Source organism: Drosophila guanche, unplaced genomic scaffold (genome assembly GCF_900245975.1).
Source record: "Drosophila guanche unplaced genomic scaffold, DGUA_6, whole genome shotgun sequence".
Lineage (NCBI taxonomy): Eukaryota > Metazoa > Arthropoda > Insecta > Diptera > Drosophilidae > Drosophila > Drosophila guanche.
The window spans coordinates 1,019,833-1,035,494 of record NW_022995751.1 but is presented as its reverse complement, the minus strand read 5'-3'; the positions used below and the strand labels follow the sequence as shown (position 1 = coordinate 1,035,494).

General features: G+C 44.7%; 1 protein-coding gene across 7 annotated transcripts in view; it reads left to right on the top strand.

Moving 5' to 3' along the window:
• The window catches only part of LOC117587205 (serine-rich adhesin for platelets), a 123,778-nt gene extending 113,019 nt beyond the window's left edge, over positions 1-10,759 (top strand). For 6 of the 7 annotated variants that reach the window (XM_034277748.1, XM_034277751.1, XM_034277750.1 and 3 more), the window contains 6 exons: positions 66-298; positions 358-812; positions 884-989; positions 7,985-8,160; positions 8,229-8,659; positions 8,719-10,759. In XM_034277748.1, coding sequence (XP_034133639.1) covers positions 66-298; positions 358-812; positions 884-989; positions 7,985-8,160; positions 8,229-8,659; positions 8,719-9,736 — 2,419 coding nt within the window. In that variant the 3' untranslated portion in view covers positions 9,737-10,759. Of the gene's footprint in view, positions 1-65; positions 299-357; positions 813-883; positions 990-3,303; positions 3,945-7,984; positions 8,161-8,228; positions 8,660-8,718 lie in introns of those variants that run through there. The other variant, XM_034277754.1, reaches the window with a different exon arrangement.
• Positions 10,760-15,662: the final 4,903 nt, after the last annotated feature.

Below are 15,662 nucleotides of genomic sequence, written 5' to 3'. Positions count from 1 at the left end.
ACTATTTATAAACGGCTCAACGGATCCCATAAATAATCCCATCTGATGATGATCTATTCCCATAGCAATTTCATCGACTCGCAGTCGGATGGCTGCAGTTCTTTGTCGGCGGCCAACAATCTGGACTCGTTCTCACCGCCGCGCATGGACTCGCTGCAGAGGCACGAGTTGAAGCCCCTGGCCATCAATCAGGAGACCATCAGCAGCAGTGTGGACCACGCACGTCGCCAGAGAGCACTGGAATTGCAGTACGAGAGGCGTCGCAAGACCCTTGAAGTGAGACGCAAGTCGTGTCAAGGTAAATATTACACAACTCTCTTCAGAGACCACTACTAACGCTCCCTTTGTGCTCTTTAGATATGGATGAAACCATTAGCAATACACAAAAGGATAAGGAGCATCAGAATCTTCAGGCACAGCCTTCGCTTTCGGCCTCTGCCACAGCTCTGATGACGCCTCCGGCGAACCAGCAGCTGAATCTGCGCACCGAGTCAGTGGGTCGCAAACTGGACTTTGGCGCTGGTGCAGGAACAGGCATGAGCCACTCCGCACAGTCCCTGCTGCGTCGCACTTCGGAGAGCGATACCTCCACCAGGAGACGCCGCACAGTGACCGCCGATGAGAGGCGCCGTTCCTCGCGTAATCTGGAGAAGTGCATCAAGCTGATTCCAGCCTCGACAGGGTCATCCAGCAGTGATGACTCCGAGGATGGTGAGCAAGAGATGCGCTCTCTCCTGCAGCAGAGTCGCGATCGATTGGAGGACACCAGAGCTCTGAAGATCAGATGTCATCTGCTTAGACCAGAGGATTATGTAAGGAATAAGCTGTGCAAAGCCCCAAGGGAAACCCTGTACTAATTTCCATCTCTTGTGTGGCCTTGCAGAATGAAATCATCAACACTTGCCGCGATAACATTCGCTGCCTGGAGGCCGTGCTACGCGGTCCGCCCGGCACAGTCCTCTCCAACCAGTGCGCTGGCCAGACAAAAGGTGAGTCCCAGCAGCAGCCTCCATCATCATCATCAACATCATCCGTCAGAAGGCGAAGGCGCCAGTCCTTGGCTGTCACACCCGAAGGGGATGCAGACGCAGAAACGATCCCCATTATTCCAGGTGGATCGTTAGTTATCGCCGAGTGCAAGTGTGCGCCCATTACCCGCTTTGTGGCGCGACTCCTGGAGTTCGTTATGGACCTGGGCAATCTGCTGGAGCACTTTGCGCTCTACAGGTTCCTGGCCGGGACTCTCAGGTCACTATATGCGTTGGTCAACCGGCCCATGGGGCCTCTTGAGCGGCTCTTTGGGGGCCTTAGGGGTCTGCTATGAGCAGGAATATCCCTCATTCGCGTGGGGGTCTTGGCCAGGCTTTAAGCATGAACCGAATCTGTATTATTTGGATGTATTATACATGGATCCTTAAACCATTATACGATTTACGATATACAATATGATATGATATATTTAAACGAATTTTGTTGCTGCATTTGACAAAACGCATTTCGCATCGAATCTTCCACACATTTTGCCTTATCTTTGCTCTGTTTAATTTTATTATTTTTAAATAATTTTATTTTTGTTCAATTATTTTGCTTATTCTTGCGCATTTGTTTTTTCTTCTTTCATTTTTTTTGGCAATAAAAATTACGTTTTGAGCATCGAAACACCAAAAGCAGAACTAAAATTGTTATAATTCTTTGTTACCAGAGTTATTTGTTGATACTCATCGACATTTTCTTGATGTTTTCTGATATTTTTGGTGTTTTGTCATATGTCATCCTTCTGTTTAACTCCATGTAGAGCCGCCTAAGCTTGTGTTTTTGTCAAATGTATTAACAAAATTAATTTAACTATCTAATAATAATCGTTAATCATCGTTTAACTCTCTGTTTAGTTTGCTTTGAGTTTAGTTTTGATCATCAATCGTCGTAGCATAGCACTAATCGAAGTACGTACTTCACCAAAAGCGGTAATGGGTCCACAGCCGATATCCACACTTGTCCTCAAACCGTTCTTTGACTTAAGTTATAGTTATTAAGTTTAAATTGTATGCTTTAAATTTACATTTACATTTGTCGGTATGCTTAAGACCTGTGAAGGTTGTCCGTTAAATGTTAATACTTCCATAACTATTTCAATTTCCTAGACGGAATAACCCTATGCTATGCACCCTGTACTAGATTTCTATTGACAGAAATGTATGGTATTTGAAGGATCTATGGGTCATATAATCCATTCAGCCACACTTCATTTAACAGTTTATACATTCAGCACAATGTTCCTTCTTTAAACTCTTCAGTTCATGAGAAAAAAGACCTTTCTCATACTATAGGAAAAGGTCCAACAAAACCTTTTTCGTCAACATTCTACACACATTCTACATGAACCTCCACTTCATCTACACAATGGGTTGTGTCTTGGCTAAAGTTTTTAGCGAACTGCTCGTAAATTTCAAACTGTACGTCTTATTCCTCAGATGGAAACATCTTAAATTTTCCTCAATCTTTGAAGTATTGTAGTATTTGGATTACCCCCATAAATCGAATTAATAGGGGTGGGGAAACATCTACCTAGAGAGCCAGCTGCTTAATTTTGACCCCTCCCAAGAGCAAATTTATTTTTGCCCACTGACGTCATATGTACAAGTCTTTTGCCAGCGCAAAATTGTATAAACAAATGTGTTTGGGGAGGGGAATCATCTTAAAACAAAGCGAAAACGAGGGCTGATTGATCAATATTTAAGAACTGTGGGTATAAGAGGGTTCTTCATCACGTTAATACAACTGTAAAGTTGAGAGGTATTGGAAGACTACTTTAAAACTGTAGTCTGACTTACGGACAGCTAGCGCTAGATGTCGCTAGTGAGCATCAAACTCTAGCTCAAGCTTTCAGCTTTGATATCGTCATCATGATGTCTCTTCCCCCCTCTCCCTCTTTTGCTGTTGTTATTCCAAATACAATTTATTAGACAACAAAATGACGTCGTTCCAAGCTGCCGAAACAAATAAGCAGACCCTCTCTCTCGCACACACCACCAAATTTACAGAGAGAGCCGAAACAATAGCGTGTCACAAAGCCAAGTTCAAAAGTTGTATTCTCTCACGCTTTTTCCATATGTCTGTCTGTTGCTGCTCTCCCTCTCTGCCTCTCTCGACACCACGCGTCCACCACCTGAAAAGCTGCTGCTGCGCCAAACGCAATAAAAAGAAATAAGTGTAACTGCTCTCTGGCAGCTTTGCTGTCTCTGCCGCTGCCTCTTCTCTTCCGTCAGTCATTCAGTTCTCGGCGCGCGTTTCAAACGGTTTATTTTCCTCCCATGTCTTTCCCCCTATAAAAACTTTACCTGTGCTTCAGCGGAACTCGAAATGTTCCCAAGAATCTCTCAACATATCTCTCTGCGTCATAACTCCTGAAAATAACTGTGATACAAATAAAGGCATTCATTAAAATCTTCGCCCGAAATCCTAGTCTTGCCATTCATAAAAACTCGCGTGCTTTACCTAACGCGTATAAGAGTTGCTTCGATTGCGTTATAAGAGTTCCGCGTTTCCCCCCCGCTAACGTTTCGCGGTCGCGTAAACAAATTTCCCAACACTTCTGCGGGTTTCACATAGTTTGTTGTTTGTGTGTAGAAGATTGAAAGTAAAATTGAAATGCTTTCAAACTCAAATTGATTACAAAAATTGATTTCAAGTGCTGTTCGAAACAACAAAAACAAACAAAAAGTGGGTCACACCGCAAGGAGAGGAGAGTAGCAGCAGCAGTAAAGGTCTTTCGCTCCTTCTTCCTGGCACTTCCTTCAGGGGAGTGAAACTTTGAGAGCGAGAAATAGAAGAGAGAAAGCTTTTCGCCATGAGGAAAGTTAGTGTGGCCGTTCAAACGGACCTCTCCGAAATGCTCTTCTCCGCCAGCTCCTCGGCCAACACCTCGCGCTCCTCATCGGAACAAGGTAAACAGAAAGAGAAACCCTCGCAGAAAAAAGAAAGAAAGAGAAAAGAGTTTGCACTGCTCTGTCCATAGAGATGATGTGAAATGGGGTAGAGTAAACATAATTGGGAAACAGGTGTAAACGGTGTAGGGGAATGTATGGTATCGTATAGACAATACGATGAGTAGAGATCGTACACAAAAGATAAGAGCGAAAACGAGCCAGAGATAATTGAGCCACTAAACGGGGAGGGGGGAAGCAAACTGGGAGATGACGAGTCTGAAGACACTTTAGTGGAATGCGAAGAGATAAAAGAGAAACAGACATAAGTATGGCTAACTCATTAGAAGAACTTAAGTACAGGGAAAGCTGTACTACTTAGAGCAGATTTACCATGGGCGTACAATCTATTCAGTGAAAATCGTAGATTGTGGGGGAGAGAGCATCGAGGGAGGCAGCGAAAGAAAGCTGTGATACATCTCCCAATCCTCTCATTGAGCCTCCACTGTACCACACTTGTAGATCGCTTTCACAATGCACACTCTCCCATCTGCAAGCAATATTTACAAGCTCTTGCCCCGAAAAGAGATACGATAGCTCTGTTATGGATCATAAATCCCGCACTCGACTTGGTGATCTTCTGCCCCCCCAACCCATCTCCCTCCGCTCCATCTGTTCCGCTAGCAGTTGCGTTATTCCTACTGTAATAATTCCCATGATCCAAAGAAAGCTTGCATCACTCACCCGATGATTGCCTCAGCTTCTGGCTACACTACACCCAGTAATTGCTTCTGTGGAGTTCTGTGGAGTGTTCTGGCAGCAGACACATTGACCGACTTCCAGCACTTGGGCAGCCATCTATAAGCCATTTTCCATCCCATCTACAATACAAGCTGCCAAATTGGGTTGCAACTCCAACAGATATGTACTTCGGGTGGTTCCCGTTCCCCTCCTGTTCCCTCCGTAACAGGCATTGATAGCTAATTAAGGCTAGGTTCTGGCCATGCACTGGTCATGGTTTGCCGCTCCTCTGGCCACACTCATTAACGGTAAACACGAACAGGGCCACACTTTTATGGGGAAGCGCTTTATTTCGCTTTGTAGTTTCATAAGAAGTTGTTTTTGCATTTTGGAGCCGGAACCGGTTGCCTCAATTAGCTCATAACTTGCGTCTCTGCCTCTATATGGTATATGGTATCTGTGTGTTTTTCTCTTTCCAAGTTCAAGTTCTCTGTTGTCATTCGATACCATTAATTATTCGGTTGACCTTCGGTTCATTAGAAAAGTGAGTTCCAACGAAACTAAATCGATTCGGTAACAGATGAAGCTTCTCTTGGTTTTGGGATTGCTCTAAATAGTTCAACGCGGTTCCCTTTGAAGGCAATGACCCTTACACGCCTTTCCATTTGCATTTCGCCATTTCCGTTTATAGATTTCCTGCTCGAGTCGGTAAATTTATGACTTCAGTCATGCAGAAACAGAAGCCCCGACAGACCCCCAGCAAAATTTCTATGCTAATTTTTTTAGCTAGATGTTTGAGATTCGCTCTCTCTCTCTATCTTTCTGTCTCTCTGATTCTCTAATCAGCATTTAAAAATATATTTTACTAATTGTCTATAAGTGTTTGTCTCTGTTGCTCATCGACAGAGTCACAAACAGAACCACATAATTATTCAAGATTACGAGTATATTTTGGCAAATATTTTGAGCTTTGACTTAGGTCAGCCACTGTCCGTGCGTTCCACTGTCAGTTCAGTTCAGTCCATTCGTTTGTTCATTTTTTTGGAGTACATAGTTTCTCTGATTACCTCACCTTTCTAGCCTTTGTTTGCTGTTTTATCTTTACTCGAAATAAATACCTTTTAAAGGCATTCCAAGGAAGGCAAGGAAGGTAGTAACTGGCACCACGCCCATTTGTCGCATTTTGGGCGACAGGCTGTGCCTGATGGCCCTTAGACACGCGAATTTGTACGGGGCTAAAAGCAATCCAAGGAAGGATGTATTGTAAAAGTAGGGTTGAGGGAGTAAGCCTAAGGAAACTCTTTCTCTCGTCAAATGAGGAGCTTGGCAACTGCTCAGGCTACCTTTATGTGATTTCCCTCCCAGTGCGCTCTCGCTGATAAACTGAAGTATAAGTCTCGACTGAATTTGCATTCTACAACGGATTGTTCTCTCATGGCGACACCTCTCTCTATAAGTAATCGTATTCCTCCCACACGAATAAATAAATTCTCATATTTAAACTGAAACTGTTGCCAGCAATTGCGGCACACGTCAACGACCTTGGTGTAGCAGGCACTGCCCCTCTCCGCATTGCGGTTTTTGCATTTTCATTTGTTTGCTGTTTTCGTGAACAATTTTTATTTTGCATGTCAGCAAAGAGGATTAAAACAGCAAAGAAGACAAGCGAGTAAAATCAACATATTTTTGATGAAATTTCAATTAGTTTCGGTTAGGTTTCCCTGCATATTAATTATACATATACCCCCACCCACCATTTGGAAAATCGAAAAAGTGCAATTAATTTTGTGGGATGGATGATTATCGCAAGGAGAAAGTCTGCTCGGGCCAGTCATCTCTCCATCTTTTCAGCCTGGTTAATGGCTAATCAATTTTATGTGCAATATTTTCGCACATTTTGCTGGCAGGTGCGTCCGCAGCAGTGGTGGAATTATCGGGGAGTAATCTGGAGAGGATTACTCAATATCTTTCTGTCCGATAGCAGGTGGACTTGAACCCCCAAGCCGAACGAACCCCCCCACTCGAACGTGTTTGATCGCGTACAAGATTGTGTAATGCAATAAAAGTGCGTGGATCGCATGCTGGGGCTGTGGCTGCGTCTCATACATCAACCTCGAACTTCCCTTGTAGCTTCCTCTCTTTCTCTCTTTCCAAGTCGAATTTTGTCTGTCGAGCCTGTTTTGATCTGTCACCCAACCAGTTGGATTCCCCTGTCTGATAAAGAAGAAGAGAGGCTTAGCGTGCACCACCCCAACTAAAGTGCGTACATACATCAAAGTTGAACCCTCCACTTCCCTTCCAATCCCGCGAACGATCTTTCAGTTGGTTGCGCTCGACTTGCTCTGTGGGTTGCACTTCATTGTGGGGGCTGCATGCAACGAGTGGTTGGAGCTTGGGCTGCAACCAAGTGGAGCTTGGTCGAGTCTGCACTGAAGTTCAGTCAACTAGTTTGAGTTTGGCTACGAACACGTTCGGTTGTGAATTTGTATAGTACTCGTCTTGAAGCACTGCCTGATCCTACTCTGCCTTCTTTGCTTATCGTAACTCAGTTAAAACCCCGTTTTTGGCTGGCCTCAAGGTGAAAGTAATTTGTGTACATTAGGCTCTGCCTTTTAATTAGCCAAAACGCTGGCCTCACATGCAGTTTTCTTTGGCAGTAGAGCAACAGCTGTTCTTTGTTTGATCTGCTCCAATCGAACCTTAATTTCACAAGGGTCCTCTGTCTCTGTCTCTCGGATAACGGGGGAGGTGAGTGTTGCAGTTGTTACATTATCTACTGTTCTTTTATTCTGAGTGTTTGATGTCAAACGTGTTGTTTTGAGCGCAGTTAGATCAAACCAGTCCGCCCTATGTTCTGATCCCATGCGGCCAATGCAACCCACGATTCACAATTTGTTCTGCTCAAAGCGGAAATGGTAGCCCGGACAGAGGGGGGTGCAGTATAATCCCTGGGAAGAGGCAAACCATTCAAGCAAATCTCTTTCCAATTTGTAAAAATCGTTTCCAATGAGACAAATCATTTGAACCGCAAAAGCAATTGAAAACTGTTTTTTCCTGCTGCAAATAAAGAGTTTTCACTTTTCTACTGCAATTTTCCAGCGTTTAAGTGGGGATAGTGTGGCGGGGAAAAGCGAAAGGTATTCATTACAAAGGGCCACAAATGGAATACATAAATGGCAATGAGATTGGAGACCAATTAGAAGGCCTTTCTCTCCGTATTCGTCTTTTTTGGTGCACTCTCTTAACCGCTAACTCTCTCGATTCCACCCCTAACCCACCACCACCACCAACCTCATCCACAACCCCCTCTTCTCTTGCAGATCTGTTGTCCGCCTGGGAGGATCTACTGTCCTGGAGTGAGAATGCCTCTGCCGCACGTCGTCTTCAACAGGAGATGAGTGCCTTGAAGCATACGCTCCAGCGATTGGGGGATAAGCCCACACCGGAGTTGCTGGACACAGAACCAGCTATTCAGATAGCAGTAGAGGCCCTGAAGGTATGTCATTCCATTCAAATCTATATGAGAGCTCTCATTTATTCCGTAATCCGTAATCTTTCTCGCAGTCCGAACAGAGTCAGCTTTCCAGCTACCGTACACACATGCTACGTCTGAACGCCTCCGTTCACAGTTGGCTGACACGTCAGGAGAGGCGTCTCCAAAGCGCCCTGGAGGAGCAGCACCAACAACAGATTCCACCACAGGAGTCCGAACGAACAGTGAAGGAAGAGAAATCTGTAATGAAGGAGGAGCAAGAGCTCGAGCAGTCCAGCAAGAAGGAGGAGCAGTCCGCAAAGAAAGAGCTCAATGGAACGGTGGCCATCACCGTCACCGACAGCAATGGCAACCAGGTGGAATCATTGGCCACTGGAGAGGCCTCCACTTCCACTGGCGCCTGGGATGTCCACTCTCTGATGTCCGCGGAACAGGAGTTCCACAAGCACCTCAAAAGCGAGGTCAGCGACATGTACAGCGCTTGGGATGAAGCGGATGCCAGGTATGTCCATATTCAAATGATCACTCCACACAAATCTCTAATTTTGCAATCCTTTACAGAATCAACACTCAACTGGAGATGCTTACCGCCTCATTGATTGCGTGGCGGCAGCTGGAGTCGGGTTTGAGTGAATTCCACTTGGCCTTGGGACAGGATAGAGGAACCCTTGCGGGCCTGGAGGGAGCTCTGGACAAGGGGCAGACCACGCCCGTAGAGCTCGCGCAGAACGTGAAACTGGTAGCCAAGCTGCTCTCCGAGAAGGTGCACGTCAGCCAGGAGCAGATGATTGCCGTTCAGCAGCATCTTGACCCCAATCAGCTCTACCACATCGCAAAGTTCACAGCGTCTAATGGTTCACTCTCCGATTCGGGCATCTCTGATGGTGGGGCCACCTCCGATGGCGGTCTCTCTGAAAGGGAACGCCGTCTGGGCGTGCTCCGGCGTCTGGCCAAGCAGCTGGAGCTGGCTCTTGCCCCTGGAAGCGAGGCCATGCGCTCGATTGCCGCACGAATGGAGAGCGCGGAGGCGGAGCTGAAGCATCTGCAAAACACCTGTCGGGATTTGATTGTGCGCACCGCCGCCTCTCACCAGCAGCAGCAGCAACAACAGCAGCAGGTGGTCCCCAAAGCCAATGGACATGTCAAGAAGGCGAGTCCCGGCAAGGGGCAGGCACAGGACAAACCACAATCCCCGGGAAAACGCAGAAACGCACGCAAGGGACGACAGGCACAGAAAGCACGAGAAGATGAGACGGAAGACCATGCAGAGGAAAGCCAGAAGAAAATCTTGATCCTGACCAGTGGCGATGGTGGCGGCGACCCCTCCGACGACCCTTCGCTGGTCATCAGCCTCGAAAGCGGGGAAGAGGACGGTAGCACCGATGTGGACGATGGAAAGGTTCCACCGCGTGGCTGGGCGTGGCGCATCGCCCGTGCGGCAGTGCCCATGCAGCTAGCGCTCATCACGTTCTTCTGCGCTGCTTGCCTCATGCAACCCAATTGTTGCGACAACCTCAACAACCTGTCGATGAGCTTCACCCCGCAGCTGCGGTACATCCGCGGCCCGCCTCCAATTTGAGCGCCAGAAAGTCGCGTGCATCTCGTTGTAGATTATGTTACGTTATGTTAAGGCACTTAACAGTAGTAACTACTCGGAGTGGACACTGGACGCCCGTCCATCCATCCATCCATGCAACAACCGCCGCATTCGACGCGCAGCTCCATAGATGAGCTCGCTAGCGTTTTTAAACGCCCGCCCAGCGGCAGTTGACGCGTTTTTAAACGTTCTGTGGCGAACGCTGCGCTTCTCCGGAGAGGGGACAATTTTTATATGTCTAATTATAGATAGTGGTCGCGTATTGGAACTTTAGTTAACACTAAGAATATTGTTTGTAATTTCGGTTAATTTCCTACGCGTTTAGGTTGCGATTTTTGATGAATGATGAACGATTTAACATCGAAATGAACGGATGATGATTGACGGAAAAGCTCAAGCTAAGCAAAACAGTACTTATGAAAGCCCATACTGGAGAGCCACATATCGACTGCCGCCGCATGCAGGGGAATGCCCAAAGGAAGCCCCAACCCAACCCCTTAAGAGTAGGCGTATGTCCCAGGAACCCACAGAAAACCCATACATTTGGTTTTAGAACCCCAGTTAATATATATATGAACAAATTGCAAGCATTTTTTGTAGACTTTTTTGTTTGAAAAACACTAAAGTGCCTAAGAAATGCGAACTGTGAAAAGAGAGCCCCTTATAAGATGGGGAGATAATATCCCTCGGGAGAACGATGAAAGATCGGATCTAAAGAGAGCAATTATCCCAGGCAACAAAGCAAAACAGAAGCTAAATGCCACAGCCCTACAAGCGGAACCAGAAGTAACGCTAGAACTAAAATGGGAATCACGACTGGAAGTAAAAGTATCTCTAAAACTGGAAATGTGACCAGAAGTATCCCTCAAACCTGTTGAAAATCGAGAGTTTCTATTTTTATATGCAATGCAAACTTATACACACCATCCCCCATATCTATCTCTCTACCTTTTATGTCTATTATATTAATAGGATATAGATAAACCTTATAAGATTTTGCAAAACTACAAAAAAATGTTTAAAAAAAATGTATATTTTCTTAAGATTGTCTTAATTTATGATTTAGTCAAGTTCTGGCAGTTAAATTGTAATCTATCTGTAAGGTTTTCTATAGTTTGTGCGTTTTCAAAACTTTAATGGCAGTAAAACAAGAACAAAATAAGGAACGAGTTAATAAAAGTTCAAAAATAAAAAGAGAAGGTGATCACAATTCACAATCACAAAAGGTGAATTATCTAATTGGGATGGCCAAAACCTTGAAAGGTACCAGGAGAAAGTATCTGATTTTGTATCGGATACACGCTTTTAGGCTGATGGGATCCCTTGTACAAAATGGCTTAAAGCAGCCATATCCTGCAGTCCTTGAGGTCCTTGATGGATTCAAGCGATACGGGGTAGTATCCCTCTCACGAGGGGGTGTGGCATGTCCTGATCCGACAGGAAACGTCCAAGTTAGGGCGTTGTGTGGTTTTTAGGCCAAAAACATCCTTAAAATGGCATTATTCTTAATGTCCTTCCATTCGAAGTGATCGTAAGCGATCGGATATATTGTTCCGATCACGAGGAGGTGTGGCATGTCCTGATCGGCCAACAAATAAAGGATCAAACAAAATCTGCCCTGTTGTTGTTATCATCCGATGTTGTTGCACAGCGGCGCCACCAATATCACGGAGGCCATTTCTTGAGCTAAATAACGTACTTCGACAATTGGCCGCTTAGAGCTGGAGCGCCGCTGTGAACAAATAAAAAACCTTCGCTTAAATGTAAATTTTCGGACCGAGTACCAGGCCAACAGAAATCAGCAGCAAGTAACTGATTTTTCCTTTTTTCACTGTGTCAAAAGCTGGAGGCTTTGAAACCGCAATTATTATTTTCAGTCGCCAAGTAACTAAAAGTATGCTACATGATTTTTTGCGGAAAGTACATTTTGAAATTGCTCACCAAAAACAGATTTTATTGTGTTCTCCTTTGTTTATGTCCCGATCAGGATGTGCCATACCTTTTTGTAATCAGGACAACTTCCCCGATGCTTTTCAATCAGTTTCGCTTCAAGGACATCAAGGATTACGGGTATAAATTCTATAATATCGCCATTTTTCAACCGATCCAGACGTGCTATGAGTCCTTATGAGCGGAAGGATCTCCCGCATCATATGAATGCATTGAGGCCCTTTCAAGGGCGGCAGGATATGGCTGTTTTAAGCTATTTTGTCTTAGAATGTTATGAATATAGCATCCTAAAAGTACGATACGCCTTCTTAATAAAGCAAACCCCAAAAGCATGCCATGGTCTGTTTTTGTATATTTTCGGTTTAATTCAGTTTTTATTACTAATTAATTATCAGCTTCGAGCAAGCTGCATCTAAATCTGCTCAGTAATTAATCTATTTTCTATTGTTACATTTAGTAGCTGCTATGTTCCACAATCTGAAGGGGTCCTGGTTCGCCAGCCTCCTTTCCTGCAGCCGCTACCGTCGCTAGGTACAAATCCTTCAGCTCATTCCACACAGCGAGCTGCATTGTAGGCAGCAGGCATGCAATTCCACCCGTTGTATTGGTGACTCTGAAATTTAATTATAGACATTAGATTGGAAGGATTCACAGTATATGAGCACACACAAAAAATGACAATGAAATTGGAATGTCATGGCATTTAATGTCAGTTTGTTTGGAGAAACTGTTAGAAAAACATTCGAAATTCTGTTTGTTTTCCTAGCCATTTTTGGTATCGCAAAATGGTCTAAAAATTTCGGAAACTACCTTTCAAAATTCTGTGTTTCTTGTATCCCGGGTGCATCCGTCTTTAAAATGGTCTAGGATTTGGAAATTTCAACCCCAAAGTTTCCAGAGCTCAAAACATGTCTTTGAGAAACCAGAAATCTCAAACGTCCGTCGCCGTCATTCAGTCGGGCCGTCAAGGAACCCGGCGTCCCTCTGCCGGTCCGGATGAGATTAACAATATCTTCATTAAGAAGATCGTGAGCGACTGGCGGAACTCTGTGCGGGAACGACGCTATACCACACATTCGGACAGATCGACGAGACCTTCCCGGAGTGAGGAACGCCAAGGCGGTTCAAAAAAAACCCTGACAACTGCCAGCTACAGCCGGCCGAGCATCCAGCGGCCGCAGCTGCCGCCACCTGCGAATAAACCCTTGGAGATTGAGTACGGACAGAGTTCCGGAGAGGCAGATCGCATACTCGTCTCAGAGGGCGTCGACCTGTACATCCACCAGCCCATCAAGGCATCGTTCTCCAAGCCATTACCATCAAAATCAACACCACCCCCGGAGAATCTATAAAAGCCTAAAAAATCACATGCCATCCATGGGCACTTCAAATGAATAAAGATCCTGCACCCGAGTAGTCACAAGAGTCCATCTGTTTGAGTGATAGCCCTCTTTTATTCTCTCTTTAAGAATATTACTACTGTTGGACATGTATAATTAGTGAACCGTTTTCTAAGTGAATTTGACACGTAACTGGCGTGTTTTACTGACAGAAAGTTTGTCGGAGAAACAACATTAGGGTATGTACTTTTCTACCTCTTCTCTGCTTTCTTTTAATGTGTGATGATTCCATGGACACAAAACACTAAAAATGCTATTATCCCGTCGGAGAATATAAACTCTTTCATATCTGACAACTTTAAACCTCTAAAAATGCCATAACTCGAAACTTTAAACTCTTTAATACATTGCTCTATCAACAATCCTTCAATGATTTTTTTCTTCATGGCTTTACTTCAATATCCTCTCACCTATTCGTATCCTATCCACACATCCTCCAACTGCGGACAGACGGAACGTCTGCTGACGATGATGGATCTGCGCAAAATGAATCGTACCTTGGCGTTGGCCTGGACGGAAGCGCAGCCACCCAAAGATACACACACACACAACTAGAAGGCCAAAAACCAAACCCCAGAAGGCTTTCTTTACATAAGAGAATCCCAACCAATGGGCACAGCATTCAAGTATATAAGATTTCTCCTTCATTTACTCCCGAAATGTAGTGCTCACCTTCTGGTGCATAGATTTCTCCATATGTTCATCCCTCTCTGGCTTGGCACTGCCATCACAGTCGACTCCATGGTTGTCTCTGTCTATTGTTCGTCTCAGCCGAGACACGAACCACTGTTAAACTTCTGCTGCAATAAAAAAAGAAGACAAAATAATAAATTAGAATTATTTGGGAGTGCAGCAAGCTAGCAAATGAAGTCTAGACAGTGTTTTGATGGTGAAACATTTGAAAAATTGTAGTTAATGTTTTAGCTGAAAAGTCAATCAATTAGGGAATGTTTTTATGTTGTATCTCCACTGAGGAATGCAATCATGAAGACGTGTTTAAGTTTTCGAACCAGAAATACATTCCTTAAGTTAATTTGCAGCTCTTCCAGATCCTCAACCACCTCGAAATGATCCAAAAACTGAAGCGTGTGTCAAGTGCGCGAACAATGAAAACATAATTTTGTTTACGCCTCGAGGGTTAACACTCCCTGGGTGAAAACCAGATTCCGGAGAAGTCACCACCATCCGGGCACAACCCGAGAAGAGGTCTCAACAATTATAATAATATGCTTACTTACTACCAGCTGAAATGGGCGTGCCGTGGTCGGGGAGGCAGCTCGATTCGCGTGGCAAGACGGAAGCAGTCCTGAAAATTGAATTTGCATAATTTTCGATGAAAAATTAGTTAAAAAAGCAAGAAGGTTGCTTTGAAGAAGGTTAAGTGAGGCTTTAAAGGAGGGGAAAAGAGAACTCCACGAAAGATAACTAGTAAGAAAAGCCTGCCATTGAGAAAAGAAATAGTGAAATCTTCCCCACCAAATTACTAGAAACAATATAAATAATATTTTTGATTTGGATTATGGAAATTTTTGGGTTCATCTCCGGTTGATTGGAGATTGTCAATAAGCTGCCGGAACAGGGGGAAAATAGTGTTTCGGCCTCAACCCTTAAGCCATTCATTAAACTTTGTGATTAAACTGACCACAAAACGAGGGGTTGAGCAGCCACACACGCGGACATCCCTTCCCGAACACATGACACAGAATCCGTAGCAGAACCCGCTCCAGAACCCGCACCATCACCCGTTTAGTGAAGTGAACTGAGTCAAGGAGAAGCGACCAACGTTGACTGCTGACAGGCTCATTAAATGGCGCATTCAGGGGTCCTCTGCCGGACCTTCTGCCTTCCCCCCAGAGTGTGTGCTGCGACCTGCTGGACCTTCAACCTCCCCAAAGCTGGCCACAGGCCAAAGTCAACACGTCAAATTGAATGACTCCCTCAACCCACACATTTCCCTCAGTAGCCCTTGAAGCGGGCTAATTTTCCCCAGCTCAACCTTTAAATTCGCATTTTCCAAGAGGAAAAGAGAGCGAAACAGCGTAGAAGCCGTCATAAATAATGCCTGGAAAATTGTAGAAAATTGCCGAAACAATTTATGTTGACATTATCTCGAGAGAGACATTTCTGTATCGCTTTCTCTGTCTCTCTGTCCGACTGTCTGGCGGTTTTTCCGCTTTTTCTGGATGATTAATTACCTCGAAAAGAAAAATATTTGAATATGAAAAACGATGCTTGATAAGCGTTGGGAGGGCGTGGAGACAGTTGAGCAGGGAAAACTTTTGCTTATTGCTCCCCAGTTGGCGATAAACTTTGAGGACTTTTAATGAACTGAGTGAGCATTTCATCATCTTGTTTCGAGAGCAAAGATTTCGGGAGAAATGTACGCGTATTCTGTAACAGAAACTGGAAATTGGAGAGATTTTTATTTGCATGTTGTCATCGGATTTTGAAAGGAAGTTTCCATGTGAAACAGGAGAATGGGAGTGTGGACTTCTCATTCAATAATGGGATAATCTTTAAAGGCGCTTTTCCCAAATTTCAAGAACTCTTTAAGATTA